Genomic DNA, 12,144 nt, shown 5'->3' with positions numbered 1-12,144 from the left:
GGAGAACTTTTTTTTTAAACAAAAAATGCGAGACTGGATACATTCCAACATGATTACTTACCCTTTGGTGGGCCTCTCTTTTTGGTTGGATCGTTGTATGTGCCTGCAGTCGTAAGAGAATCAAAATGATGTTAGTCTAAAGATTGTACCGAGCATAAATAGATCACTTCAGGTGAACAGACATGGTCTAGACCCTTTTTTTTTTTTTTTTTTCTTTTTTCTTTTTTCTTTGACTCTTGTATTGATTTGCATTACATCGACTTTCTCTTTCATATTACAATTCTAAGTAAAATTGACAGAGCTGTGCTTACATTCATAATTGAAGGTCTCACAATTTGTGCAAAGGGGGTGGATGGCGTCTATTCAAGAGGGGTTTAACACAAAGTGACAAAAAGCGCTCAGTGACTTGAATATTCCTACTGTAATCGTTGTTGTAATCGTCTCAATCGATTTTTTTTTCTTTTTTAGTTCCCTTACCACATTTGACTTTTTTTCTTCGGCACGAGTCGCATGCCTGTTGATTGTAATTTAAATGTAAAGAGAAGAAATTTAAATCTGTTTTCATGTTAGATTCAGTTATAGATCAAAAATATAGTCATCGTTGTCGAGATGGCAATAATAATAGCGGTGATGGTATAGCAATAGTAAGTAGTATTGACCTTGGACACCCTAAGGCGCTTAGTATCAGCCATTGGGTATTGGCTACACTATAACTGAATAAAGTAAATGAGGGTGGTTGGTGGCGATGGATAATTGTTTGTAGTGGAGGAAGTGATGCTTTATTGTTATTGTTCTTATTATTGTTATTACTCTTGTTGTTGTTGTTGTTGTTGTTGTGCTGTTGTTACTGTTATTATAATTATTAATATTAGTTGCTTGATTTGAGTTGTAATACTTTGGTTAAGGAGGTGTTGGGTCTGATGCTAGAGAGGCATGCGTAAATAAAGTAAAAGAAAGATAGCTGTGTAATCTTCTGAATGTACGATGGATGAAATGATGGAATTTAATAAATGAAAAGAGAGACGGCGAGGAAAAAAAGAGTGAAAAATGAGCCGAAAGAGAAAAAAAAAAAAAATAGAGTTCTTGTCTCATGCTTATTTAGTTTAATCAGTTCTTCCGGGTTTATTCTTTCACCATTTCCCTCACATTGTGCTTTGCTCTTTCTTTTCTCCTCATGGAAACATTTACCAACAATCTCTCCACAGGCCACAGGACACCCCACTGACTGATAAACTAATAGACTAGTCTAGTCTTCTTTTAATCGAGGTATGGTTAATCATTTTGCCTGTCAAGAGTTTTTCGTTTATCAGCATTGGACGAAACCTGCGCCTCTTCTTTCTTCCTTTTTCTTTTTGACAATCAAACGATAGACAAACAACCAGACATCTAGTCAGTCAACTAGCCAGATTCACAGATGGAAAGAAAGAAAGAATCTTTTTTGCTCCGATTAAAATTGGATCAATTACCCGGAATTTTGCCGCGTGCACGTGACAGTCACGTAGCTGTAGTCCACAACCCAAGCAATCCATTTATCCTCCCTATTTTTCCCTCTTCTCTTTTGCTCTTGTTCTTGTTCTCTTTCTCTCTGCGTTGGAGGCCATTTGCCTTGGGGACACCTTATGTTTCCCTTAACCTAGTCTATTGTCAAAGACTGCTCTGCTGTTGCTGCTCCTTTTGAAGATTTGTCCCCAGTGGCAAGAAGTCTCGACTCACTTCTGCACGAAACGAGCAGGCATCTGTTTTATATTAAAAAATAACATTCCAATATACTGTACACATTTATATGATGGTTAGTGTATTACATAACCTGTGTATCTATGTCCTCCCCTCATTAAGTTTATTAGGTGTAAATAAATAATGTGACCATCATACGTTTTATTAAAGAAGGATTACTGCTGCTGCGACGGCTGCAACGCCAAGCATGGGAGCAGAGTAGCTTTGTGCAACAGCAGCATTGGTCCCTTGAGAAGATGAAGCACTGACCGTGGTGGTAGTGACGGTAGTGCTGGCAGGGCTGACAGAAGAGGATGCGTGGGTTACGGCCGTAGTAATGGCAGTTGGTGACACAACAGACGATGGACCTGTAGTAGATGTCACAGGAGCAGAAACCTTCTTTGGTGCAGGAATAAATGGAATAGATCGAAGAAAATTAATAAAAGTCTCTCTTAATCTTTTTTATAGGTCGAACGCGTCCATGTTGTCAACTGACTTACAGGTACATCAGGATCAGACGGGCCAGAATAATCACCAGGGATAATGTATGCACAACCAAAAGTAGATTTGCCTTGAAGAGTACAATGGTCAGATAAACAATACAGAGAGATACAATAGAGAGTGTTAATCAGAAACAAGAAACTACACTATATCCTTCTGAAATCAAAAATACTACAGAGCCTCTTACCGATGTTACAATCCATCTTCTCATCACAGCAACGGATACAATAAGTGTTGGAATGAGGCTCAATTAAATTTACATAGTGATTGTAGCCAGCACATGCCGATCCTTCAATAGATTATAAACAAATCCGTTAGTATCATTTCCAACTATTACATATTCATTATTTCAAATATATATATATATTTACCAACAGGTGCCTTGATATCATATTGGCCACCCTGGTCAGTCTCGGCCAAGCTGTATTTAGTACGGTCAATCTTGCCAGTAACCTGGACGTAACCCTTGCCAGATGCAAAGTTAGCCGACTGAATGAAGCCGGGAGGGAAGATCTTGGCACCAGGGGCATCGACATCCTCGTTGGTGCAGAAGGCAATGGCAAAATCTTCACTAGCAGCAATATCACCGCCTTCCTCAGGTGGCATCATCATGCACCAGTTGGTACCGGACTTGATCTGGACAATCTGGCCCGGATTGCCTGGGGCTGCTGAGATAACTGAGCCAAGGAGAAGCACTGTAGTTGCAATGGAAGCAAGGTTGACGAGCATGATATGTATGTGTGTGTATGTGTAAATGCGATTGGTACTGTGAGATGTGTAAATAATACAGGGAGGAGAGAATGAGATTTAGTGAAAGGGGAAATGAGAAAGAAGAACAGAGTCGAGTGGAGTCAATCGTAGCTGAAGGTGGGGTTTAAATAGAAAATGAATCTTCTCAGGAGAATTACCAATGGGTGGATAGGATGGATGGGCGTAAAAAAATAATAAAAATAATCTTATTTTGGAAGCTTTCCATCCAAGAACAGGAAATGAGAGAGGAGCAGAGGCACGATTCGTGCTCTTTTTGGTCGGTTACCGGGGTGCTGACATATTTTAGCTCTTTGTTTATTATGCATTAGTTCATCCCCTCATGTGAACTACAAATACATGTTTATATATTTTATACATGTTTGTGTACATGTCCATCGTTGCTATGCCCATTTAATCTGAGATGTGCTCTCTTAGCACATGTCTACAGTTTAGCTTGTTCCTGGAATGGACCTACGCCAAGACTAAACAATCTCTTTCTCTATGAAGTCGCTTGAAATGCCATCAAAGACGTTATAACTCGATAGTGGTCCACATCTATGCCTTTGTCTTGCTCAGATACTTGACAAGTTGGAAAAGCTACTTCCTAGGCTTGGTTCGTCTAATACACACATTACACATTATTAATATGACCAACCATTTCGGCTATCACTGAACATAAGGCTCGGAATAGTATCCAGGGAGAGCATCCCTTGGTTCAGGGCTCTCAATCATAGCCTATTGGGGTCTATCACAAACATAGACTACATCCTTTATCATCATGGTCCCGTAGGTACCAAACACTCGGATTCGCTCAAGACGTTGTGGATGATAAGCTTAAGCAAGCTGAGAGATAAAAATAAATGTTCGAGAGTCAGAGGTAAAGTGACTGGCGAGTATGATGACTGTTTCAGTGCACAATGTCGGCTTTTCCTAGGGTGTGCTGATAGATGAGACCCATCGGCATATTGGTGTAATCAGAACCATGGCCGGTGTGCTTAGTACCATGGCGGCCTTTAAACTAACCATGGAGCTGTTTGCAACTCAAGCCTCCATTCATTTCAATTCAAAAAATATCTCAAATCGTTATTTTTTTAATCAGTTTTCACTTCTGTTCTCACTATTTATATTTAACCCATCCTCATCCATCCATCTCCTTCAGGTAAAGAACCCATCCATCCATGAAGCGGGCTAGTTATTATTTTCGCTATGACGAAACAGTTTATACAAATATATATATATACCGTCTTTTTTTTTTTTTTTTTTTTTTTTTTTTTTTTAATAATAAAAAGGTAGCTTTGAGTATAATATGAAAAAACTATCTTGATGCATCACATTTCTGACAATAAATAAAAACTTACAAATTTGTGAAGGTGCCCCTAATGCCTATGAACTTGTTGACTTGAACTTGTCGGATCTCATTTGTGTAGTTTAAATGGGATAGGCACACACGCGCAATGTTCTCAGATCCGACCATCTTGCGATCACAATACAGCTAACAGCTTCGACAATATTTGGACCTGTTACTATGACTTTCCAGGAATGCGTTGCAGTTGAGGCGGACATTTAGCACATTTAGTATCAATGTAATACTCTTGAACACCAACAACTTCGTATCCATGAAGCCTCGCCTATTTGAGAAAAATAAAATAATATAAATAGAAGAGAGAATGGGACCAAAATGCTTTTTTTTTTTTTTTTTTTTTTTTCGATACTTACTCTCGTCATGAATTACTTTTTGAACTCGGAATGCTTCGAGGACAATCCAGTTTGTGTGTTGAAAGAATCAAGACTGATTGTGGAAACTGCAGAGTTGGAGGCATCAATCTTGCTCCCGTTGTTCCCTCCAGCAATTTGAAGGATTGAATCAATCTCATAGTCGTATGCAGCTTTCTGGACTTTTCTCGAGCCCCAGTCTTTCGTAGGTGACACTTACTGAGATAATAAGACCGAAGTCATTCTCCCTCTTCATCCCTGTACAGGTACTCCAAGTACGAATTGGCCCCTGAAAGCGTCATGAGCGGTAGCGCTGAGTCGATCATATCGATACCGAGTTGGGCCTTTCTCTCTTCAAGCATTGACGGTACTTGATATATGGCGGGTACAAGAACGACCGAGGGATGGTGGTGAAGCAACGAACTTGGGGCTCTCCTAGGCCTAGAGTTACTGCAATCAATGTCTTCACCTCTCTAGGATCTATCACAACGACAAGCGGTGTCGGACCAGAGCTTGAGGACGTTCCATCGAAAACAACCTCGATATTCTTCAGCATCTTGGAGCCTCATTTCCAGTTGATGCTAGAGGCATGCGCTCTTTCTGTATCTGAAGTGCCTGACTCATCATCCAAGGAGGCTGGACCAGAGTTACCTGAGGGCACGGAAGTACGTGGTGCTCCACCCCGCGCACGCTTCGTAGCTGTAGACGAGAGCTTACTTTTGGGAAGTCTGCAAACATTCCTGTTTGGCTATTTTTCTCGAAAAAGTAGTCAATCAGGCTTCTGTTTTCTGAGTGATCCTAGCCTACACCTGCAGCTGCTTTGCTGAGGCTCCTATCTTAACCTTTGAACAATGGGGCTGTTTGTACTACCTTGGAATGGAGTCAGAAGAAAGCAATCTCTCTTATCTTCAAGATAAACTTATAGAAGGGTACGGTGGCGTAGAGGAGATATCACCAAGCAGGACGTCGACGTTCTCAATTATCTTATCATAAACTACTGTGAAATGCTCTCAGAGCCAATTGGCAATGGTATCAAGGTAATGGCCTCCGAGAAGCATAGGCATTGCTCCATCATAAAAGAAAGATGTTTACGAGGATGACGACAACCTAGAATAAATATATAACTCGTTATCTGATGCAAGATTTCGGCTCCAATTTAAAGTACAATTGGAATAGCGACGACTATTCGATACTTTTATGCGCTTCTACTCCCATGAACTGTGTCATAAATTACTTTTTCCCTTGAACCGTAAAACGGGCAAATTTGCCCACTTAGCTTTCATCAACTCATGGGCAGGTTAGACAGTCCTCTATGCCTTCTATTAGTAGAAAACAACTGCCAAGAATAAGTGAAATCAATCAATAAAAAAAAGTTAGCAAATACCAAGTATCAAGCTATATCATCATGGCGACTATGTTCATCTTTCACTTGCCTCCACTTCCTTGCTCATCTACCAGCTTTCACCATTTTTCACTAGCCTAAAGATAGACAAATCACCAAATCTCTACCGCTATTGTTTTCTATCTCCTTCCTGACTTCTTTTTTGATAGAAGTATATTGCCGAGCCAGCCTTCATACTGATCTAAAATTTGTCATTCGGGACTTTTTTTTGTAGGCTCAAGTCCTTGCCTCTAACAGCAAGTGCCAGGCCAAATTGCTATAATATAGAGCTGTTGGCATTCATAGATATTCCACTAGTGCACGTTGCCACTGTACCAACCGTACCAGTTCATATCGCTGTAGCATATATCCCGTTAAAGGGGTTCTATGTTTTGCGGCGCATAGTGTAACAAAGAGACAAGAGGAAGAGAATAAGAAACACGATAACATAATAAAAGAGTATGATGTTGTATATTTATACAACACCCGTAAACGTAAATCATAGACATATTGTTTCTATGTAAAAGTCAATACCAGGGATGCAATCTCTGATACATCAAAATTCTTCCATTTGTGGCGGGATTATAAAAGGGTTGAAGTCTTTTGGATTCTCAATCCTATTTTCCCTCTGCCTCAAGAACAACAGAGTCCTCACCGGGGCTTGCGACCTTTTTTAAAAGCCCCCCTCGGAGGAATGTATAGCCGCGTGCGACTTGAATTTCCTCTGTAAAAGAATTTGGAAGGTTACCCCATGGTCCGTGCGCGACACAGTAAGGTCCTCACTCACTTGCCATGGTGACTGTTTGATGCTTGTTGGTTTTCCAAAGAATCGGTTTGAACTACTCGAATGAACAGATTCACTGTGATATTCAAAACAATAAAACTTGACAGAAAGTCAGTTAATTCTCGAACCATGAGGCAAAAAATGCCTCTGAAAGCTTCAACAGGATTATGGTGCGCTTTTAGGACACAGGAAGATAGCATTGTCTCTTTTGAGCAATGAGGGATATGGGTTTGTTCCTTGGAGATGAGCTTTTTGAAACTACACCTGTTGCTAGTAAAAATACAAATGGTTCCTATTTTCCGCATACTTTCAGCGCTTCCATTATCAAAGGGTACATGTCTGTCGAAGTATTGCTTGCAAAAGTTAATGTCAATGCCTAAAGTATTGTTTAAGGGACGACGCAGAGTGGTCAATAGCTTGTGGCAGTGCTCAAATATGTATACGATTTCATGTGGAGCTCGTACGATTGTTAATAATGCAGTTAACATATTGCGATCGTACTCCTCTAATCTGATCTACATGACATATGTCCAGTCAGACTAAGTGGTTCGGCTGCGATCAGGAATCCCAGGACTCCGGACCCTTTTCTTGTTTTAGCGAAGTTTGTTTGTATAAATCGAGATCCTCTCTAATCTGATGCAACATGCCCGCTCCAAACTGTATCGGATCAAATAGGGTCGACTGTATCACCGCCACCGCCACAGCCAGCCACAGCCACAACTTCAAATCTCAACATGTCACAGGAGAGCATCTCTCTTTTTTTATCTGCAGAGAAGTCCACACGACCAAGAATTAAGTATCTTTGGGAAACAAAAATGATGGTCCAAAATGAGCTTGCTGTTGATGTTTATCGCGTTGACAGAATCTTTTAGTCAGACTTGTCACGGCGTTTTTTGAGTTCTGTGCGTGCACTGCAGTAGATTGGCAGGCCAAATAAACAGAGAAAAGAGCCCTCTCCGTTCTCTATCCGCCCCCATTTTTTTTTACTCACACACTCATCACTTCATCCCATCCACACCTTTTGAACTCTCTTCTCTCTTTCTTTCTCTTCTTTCTTTCTCTTCATCCACTTTTAACAAACACAAAATAGACTCACAGATGACCACTCCGCATAAACTCGGCGTGTTGGTCGCCATTCCCATCAAGGGCAGGAAGCTCATCAACCGCAGTGGAGGAAAACAATCACCATATGTCCAACTCAAACTTGGTCCAGAGCAAAAGAAGCGTACACGTGCATCTCTCATCGCCTCGGTTGAACCAGAATGGGATCAAGAGGCAAGTTAAATGAGCCATCCATCCCTCATTTCCTTCTCTCTTCCCCCTTTTTTTTTTTTTTTTTTTTTTTTTTTTCTGCTGACCAGTCTCTTTGTCTGACATCTTTTTTTTTTTTTTTTTTTTTTTTTGCATACATGCCACATCTCTTTTGGTCAAAATAGGTTCGACTAGATGTGTTTCATGGTCAACTTGACATGCATGTTGCTGTCTATGACGAAGGCAAGAAGAACGAACTCATTGGCGACGGAACCCTATTACTGCACGAAGTTGTCGACAAGGGCGAGCTCGATGGTAAAAAAGGAGTCTCTTTGTCAGCAGTATAACAAAATGGCGCATCCAGGAACAATAGGGGCGGAGTATAGACAAGAAACTGACAAGTGATAACATTATTTCTTTTCATTGGAAAAAAAATGTTCTTAGTATGGTTCCCTATTAAGTACAATGGATCACCCGCCGGCGACATTTACTTTGAACTGACCTTTTACGCCGCGGTAAGCGAGTAAACATTAGTTTTAGGAAACGTGTAAAAGAGAAAAGAGGGAGGAAGATGACAAAACTTACCAAAATGAAAAAGATCTTTGAGCATGGAGAGGCATTATTTCTTCATTCTTCTTGTTTCGTTGTTCGGTCATGTAGCTCTCTAACCGGTTGATTTTTCTTGCTTCCATCATGGTTGTTTGTTTACGTTTGTCAGGCACCTCCACCTGCAGCTGGAAGCACGCCTCCTGTCTCTCAGGCACAGATCCAGACACCGATCAGACACACTCAGCCAGGATTCCAGAGCGGCCTCGGAATGCATGGAGTGCCACACACGCCACCAACCAGCGGCTTCGGTAGCCCCGCAGTAGGCCCACCTCCACCTTTTGCAGGAAATATCTATCAACCTGGCTACAGTGCTACTCCACGACCATTCGCACCACCACAACCTTTCTCACCCGCCTCTACACCATATGGGGGTCCTCCTGTATCAGGACCTGGTTTTGGTGCCGCTTCTCCATTCCGCCCACCAGGTGCTAGCCCATATCCTACCAACACATCACCTCAGTTTGGTAACGCAAGTGCTCCCGGAGGAGGACCCTATCCCAATCAGATGCCCCAACCCTTCCTTTCAGGGCCCCCTGGCAGTAACGCTTTCCCAACCAACAACATCGCCAATAACAACAACATGCCACCAAGATTCCCAGTACCACAACACTCTGGCCCTGGATTTCCACAAGGGCCCGGTGGAGGCCCTCCCAACAGTTTTCCTAACAACGGACCAAACAACAACAATTTTCCTCATAATGGTCCACCCAATAGTTACCCCAACAACAACTTCAATAACTTCAACAATGGTCCCAACAACTTTAATAATGGCCCCAATCATAATAACTTTGGTGGGAATGGCGGACCCAATGGCAACTTTGGAAACAACGGCAACAACTTTAACAACAACAACAACAATAACTTCAACAACCAAAACAACTTTAACAACAACAACATGAGCCAGAACAACCGCAATAACAATCTCTCAACAGGAGGTGCTCCAGTTACACCTCTGATGCAATACAACTACAACCTCGAGAGTTTCCCTTAGATTTATCAATAAATATGCAAAATACACACTTCACTTGAAATTCTCATGTTGGAAATACGCAAAGAATCTTGCTGAACTTGAAGACACTCATTCATAACCGCCAAAAAGATGAAGTTGTAATGCTTCATGGCATCATTCTATCTGTCTCTCACTTACATCTTTCTTCATTGTTTGACTAACGATCCTTCAATGCGAATGACATTTAATTTCACCTTGTTTTATTTTTTATCCTTCTCTTTATCGGATTACTTGATCTACTATTTTCAAGTATTATTTAGTTTAGAAAAGAGTAACATATCCGAACTTGTCGTTGTAGCCCTTGGTGTCCCACTTGCTCTTAGCCAACAAAGCATCAACCTTCTCGGCGATCTCGGGGCGAGATTTAAGGACATCATCGACCTAAGTGGTTATAAAAATGATAATTATCATAAGAAAAAGAAGGTTAAACTCCTAACACAGCTTCTAACAACATGTCTCCTGCTCTTCTCAATCGATGAACCCATTCCAATCTCTTCAAGTTTTGAAGGCTCTTTTTTTAAAACTTTGCAAAAATTGAAAAGTAATACGTACGGTAAGCTCATCAATAGGGCGAGAGGTCTCGATGTTCTTCAAGGTGGCCTGGAGATCAGCAAGTTCGGATTCGACCTTGGTGGCAGTTGACTTGGCACGCTCAAGCTAAAATATTTTTTTAACAAGTTAACAAGCAGACAGGTCAGATCATATGTAATCCTCATTAACAGAAGACATGGTGGATGATGATGTTATGACAGTCGTATGTATTTCGGCTGAATGTAATCCTGGAAAACTTGTAGGAATAAAATGAATTGATTGATTATTGTTGAAAAAAAGCGAGAAAGGATGCAAATATTTATATATATGCCGTGGAAGAAGGAAAAAAAAAAAAAAAAAAAAAGTGTAGATCTTAATCTTATAAAATGAATGTCATGAAAATGAAATAAGACGTTGGTGATGAAGAGATTTGATTCAATTTTTTCAATTGTGATGATAATGCATCATTGGATTGTTGTCGATCAAGTTGCAGAGTGTGTAAAGTGTAAATGGGTTGAATGGAGCAAGTAAAAAAGAAAAACACATACAGCCTTAGCCTCAACGGCTTCAATGGACTTGATCTGAGCCTGAACATCATAAGTGGTAGGCTTGAAGGACTTGAAGGCCTTCTCAAGCTCATCAACAACAGCCTGATTCTTGAGAACCTTGCGGTAGTGAGCAAAGTCAACAGCGGTCTTCTGCTCCTGAAGATCAGTCAAGACGCGGCGAGCCTCCTCATTGCGCTTACGGAACGCGCTGAGGGCAGCGACGGTCTCGGTTTTAAGGCCAAGAGAGGTGGACAATTTTGTCCAATCAATGTGAGCAGCAGCAGTCTTAACAGCAGACATGATGGATGATAATGGAGAGGAAAAAAGAGGAGAGTGGAGTGGGGAGGGTGGAGTGATGGAGAGTGAAAGAGAAGAGTGATGTTAATCAATCATTCAATTACAGGAACCACTGGACATGCAGCGTGCAAGAAACAGTGTGTTGATTTTTCCATGTAAATAGTACAGGGAAATATTTTATCGCATGTGTTGTACGCAATTTGTTCCTGTTGCACCCGGGGCGCACAAAAAAAAATATGTTAATACGCTTGCAAAGCCACTCTTCCAGCATCAGGTAGCCCCCACCACAATTAGCAATTAGTTGATCATTTCATCCATCGCTTCTTATTTCGTTTCTCAGTTGCCATGTTTGGAATCACTCGTTGTATCATGCGTGGGGCTTCTAGGCAGCAGCTCACTGCCAAGCGTGGTCGTAACCATTATAAGGGTAAAAATTAAACAATTGAAGCATACAAGAGCTGGAGCTGGCGACTATTCTATTTGCGATATGGAATTAAAAATTGACTGATTTGTTGTCTTTTTTTTCATTCTATATTCCGGATTCTGGCTCTTTATAGGAACTGGAAGTGGCTCTATGGGTCGCCATACTAAGCGTGGACGATATGTGATTGAATGGGAAAAGGTCCGTTCGTTTGTAGTGCCAGATCTGACTGATTTCAAGGTAAATAGATGGATCGAGCAGAAAATTTTCCTCCGCTGTTACTCTTTTAAGTTGTATATCGTCGTCAATTACACTACGTTCGCCTGGATATAGTATTTGTATACAACTCTAATAATGCTTTATATATATATATATATTATTAGTTATTGCCCTATGTCTCCCGTTCGACTCAAAAAACCACTGGAGCATTCACAGCAAAGGACTATCTAAAGAGAATTGAAGTGCCCACTCCTGAAAAGATTACTTCGTAAAAGCAATCTGCTTTAAAGATAGCTGTTATGTCAGGATCCAGGTTTATGGCTGAGCAATAGAGCGCTCAGGAACGAGAAATATTTAGCAGCATGTTCACATTATTTACTCTATTACACTATCGTTTTTTTTTCCCTCTTTTTTCCT

The 12,144-nt window shown here is 40.9% G+C and overlaps 4 protein-coding genes across 4 annotated transcripts; 2 read left to right on the top strand and 2 right to left on the bottom strand.

The window, feature by feature from the left end:
* Nucleotides 1-2,400: 2,400 nt before the first annotated feature.
* Nucleotides 2,401-3,186, bottom strand: BCR41DRAFT_345907 (hypothetical protein). Its single transcript, XM_022022803.1, has one exon. It carries the CDS (start codon nucleotides 2,941-2,943, stop codon nucleotides 2,548-2,550), a length of 396 nt encoding a protein of 131 aa, XP_021885495.1. The 5' UTR covers nucleotides 2,944-3,186; the 3' UTR covers nucleotides 2,401-2,547.
* Nucleotides 3,187-7,729: 4,543 nt separating this feature from the next.
* BCR41DRAFT_345905 (hypothetical protein) lies at nucleotides 7,730-9,727 on the top strand. Its single transcript, XM_022022802.1, has 4 exons — nucleotides 7,730-8,117; nucleotides 8,279-8,408; nucleotides 8,538-8,608; nucleotides 8,812-9,727. The coding sequence occupies exons 1-4, from the start codon at nucleotides 7,941-7,943 to the stop codon at nucleotides 9,691-9,693; spliced, it is 1,260 nt and encodes a 419-aa protein (XP_021885494.1). The 5' UTR covers nucleotides 7,730-7,940; the 3' UTR covers nucleotides 9,694-9,727.
* A 162-nt stretch (nucleotides 9,728-9,889) lies between these two features.
* Nucleotides 9,890-11,205, bottom strand: BCR41DRAFT_345903 (hypothetical protein). The gene is made up of 3 exons (XM_022022801.1): nucleotides 10,791-11,205; nucleotides 10,264-10,368; nucleotides 9,890-10,092 (listed from the first exon to the last, which is right to left on the bottom strand). Exons 1-3 carry the CDS (start codon nucleotides 11,088-11,090, stop codon nucleotides 9,973-9,975), a joined length of 525 nt encoding a protein of 174 aa, XP_021885493.1. The 5' UTR covers nucleotides 11,091-11,205; the 3' UTR covers nucleotides 9,890-9,972.
* Nucleotides 11,206-11,432: 227 nt separating this feature from the next.
* Nucleotides 11,433-11,841, top strand: BCR41DRAFT_299842 (mitochondrial ribosomal protein L27-domain-containing protein; the record flags this gene model as incomplete). Its single annotated transcript, XM_022020540.1, has 2 exons — nucleotides 11,433-11,514; nucleotides 11,645-11,841. 2 exons carry the CDS (start codon nucleotides 11,433-11,435, stop codon nucleotides 11,839-11,841), a joined length of 279 nt encoding a protein of 92 aa, XP_021885492.1.
* Between the last annotated feature and the right edge of the window lie 303 nt (nucleotides 11,842-12,144).

Source organism: Lobosporangium transversale (assembly GCF_002105155.1).
Source record: "Lobosporangium transversale strain NRRL 3116 chromosome Unknown BCR41scaffold_3, whole genome shotgun sequence".
Taxonomy (NCBI): Eukaryota; Fungi; Mortierellomycota; class Mortierellomycetes; order Mortierellales; family Mortierellaceae; genus Lobosporangium; species Lobosporangium transversale.
This window is presented reverse-complemented; position numbering and strand designations above follow the sequence as displayed.

What these genes read in the sequence shown, in the direction of transcription:
- BCR41DRAFT_345905 (XM_022022802.1), top strand. Translation starts at nt 7,941, where the DNA reads ATGACCACTCCGCATAAACTCGGCGTGTTGGTCGCCATTCCCATCAAG. An exon ending in AACCAGAATGGGATCAAGAG is followed by an intron (nt 8,118 to 8,278) that starts GCAAGTTAAATG and finishes TGGTCAAAATAG; the next exon opens with GTTCGACTAGATGTGTTTCA. An exon ending in CGACAAGGGCGAGCTCGATG is followed by an intron (nt 8,409 to 8,537) that starts GTAAAAAAGGAG and finishes AAATGTTCTTAG; the next exon opens with TATGGTTCCCTATTAAGTAC.
- BCR41DRAFT_345903 (XM_022022801.1), bottom strand. Translation starts at nt 11,090, where the DNA reads ATGTCTGCTGTTAAGACTGCTGCTGCTCACATTGATTGGACAAAATTG. An exon ending in AAGCCGTTGAGGCTAAGGCT is followed by an intron (nt 10,369 to 10,790) that starts GTATGTGTTTTT and finishes AAAATATTTTAG; the next exon opens with CTTGAGCGTGCCAAGTCAAC. An exon ending in GCCCTATTGATGAGCTTACC is followed by an intron (nt 10,093 to 10,263) that starts GTACGTATTACT and finishes ATAACCACTTAG; the next exon opens with GTCGATGATGTCCTTAAATC.
- BCR41DRAFT_345907 (XM_022022803.1), bottom strand. Translation starts at nt 2,943, where the DNA reads ATGCTCGTCAACCTTGCTTCCATTGCAACTACAGTGCTTCTCCTTGGC.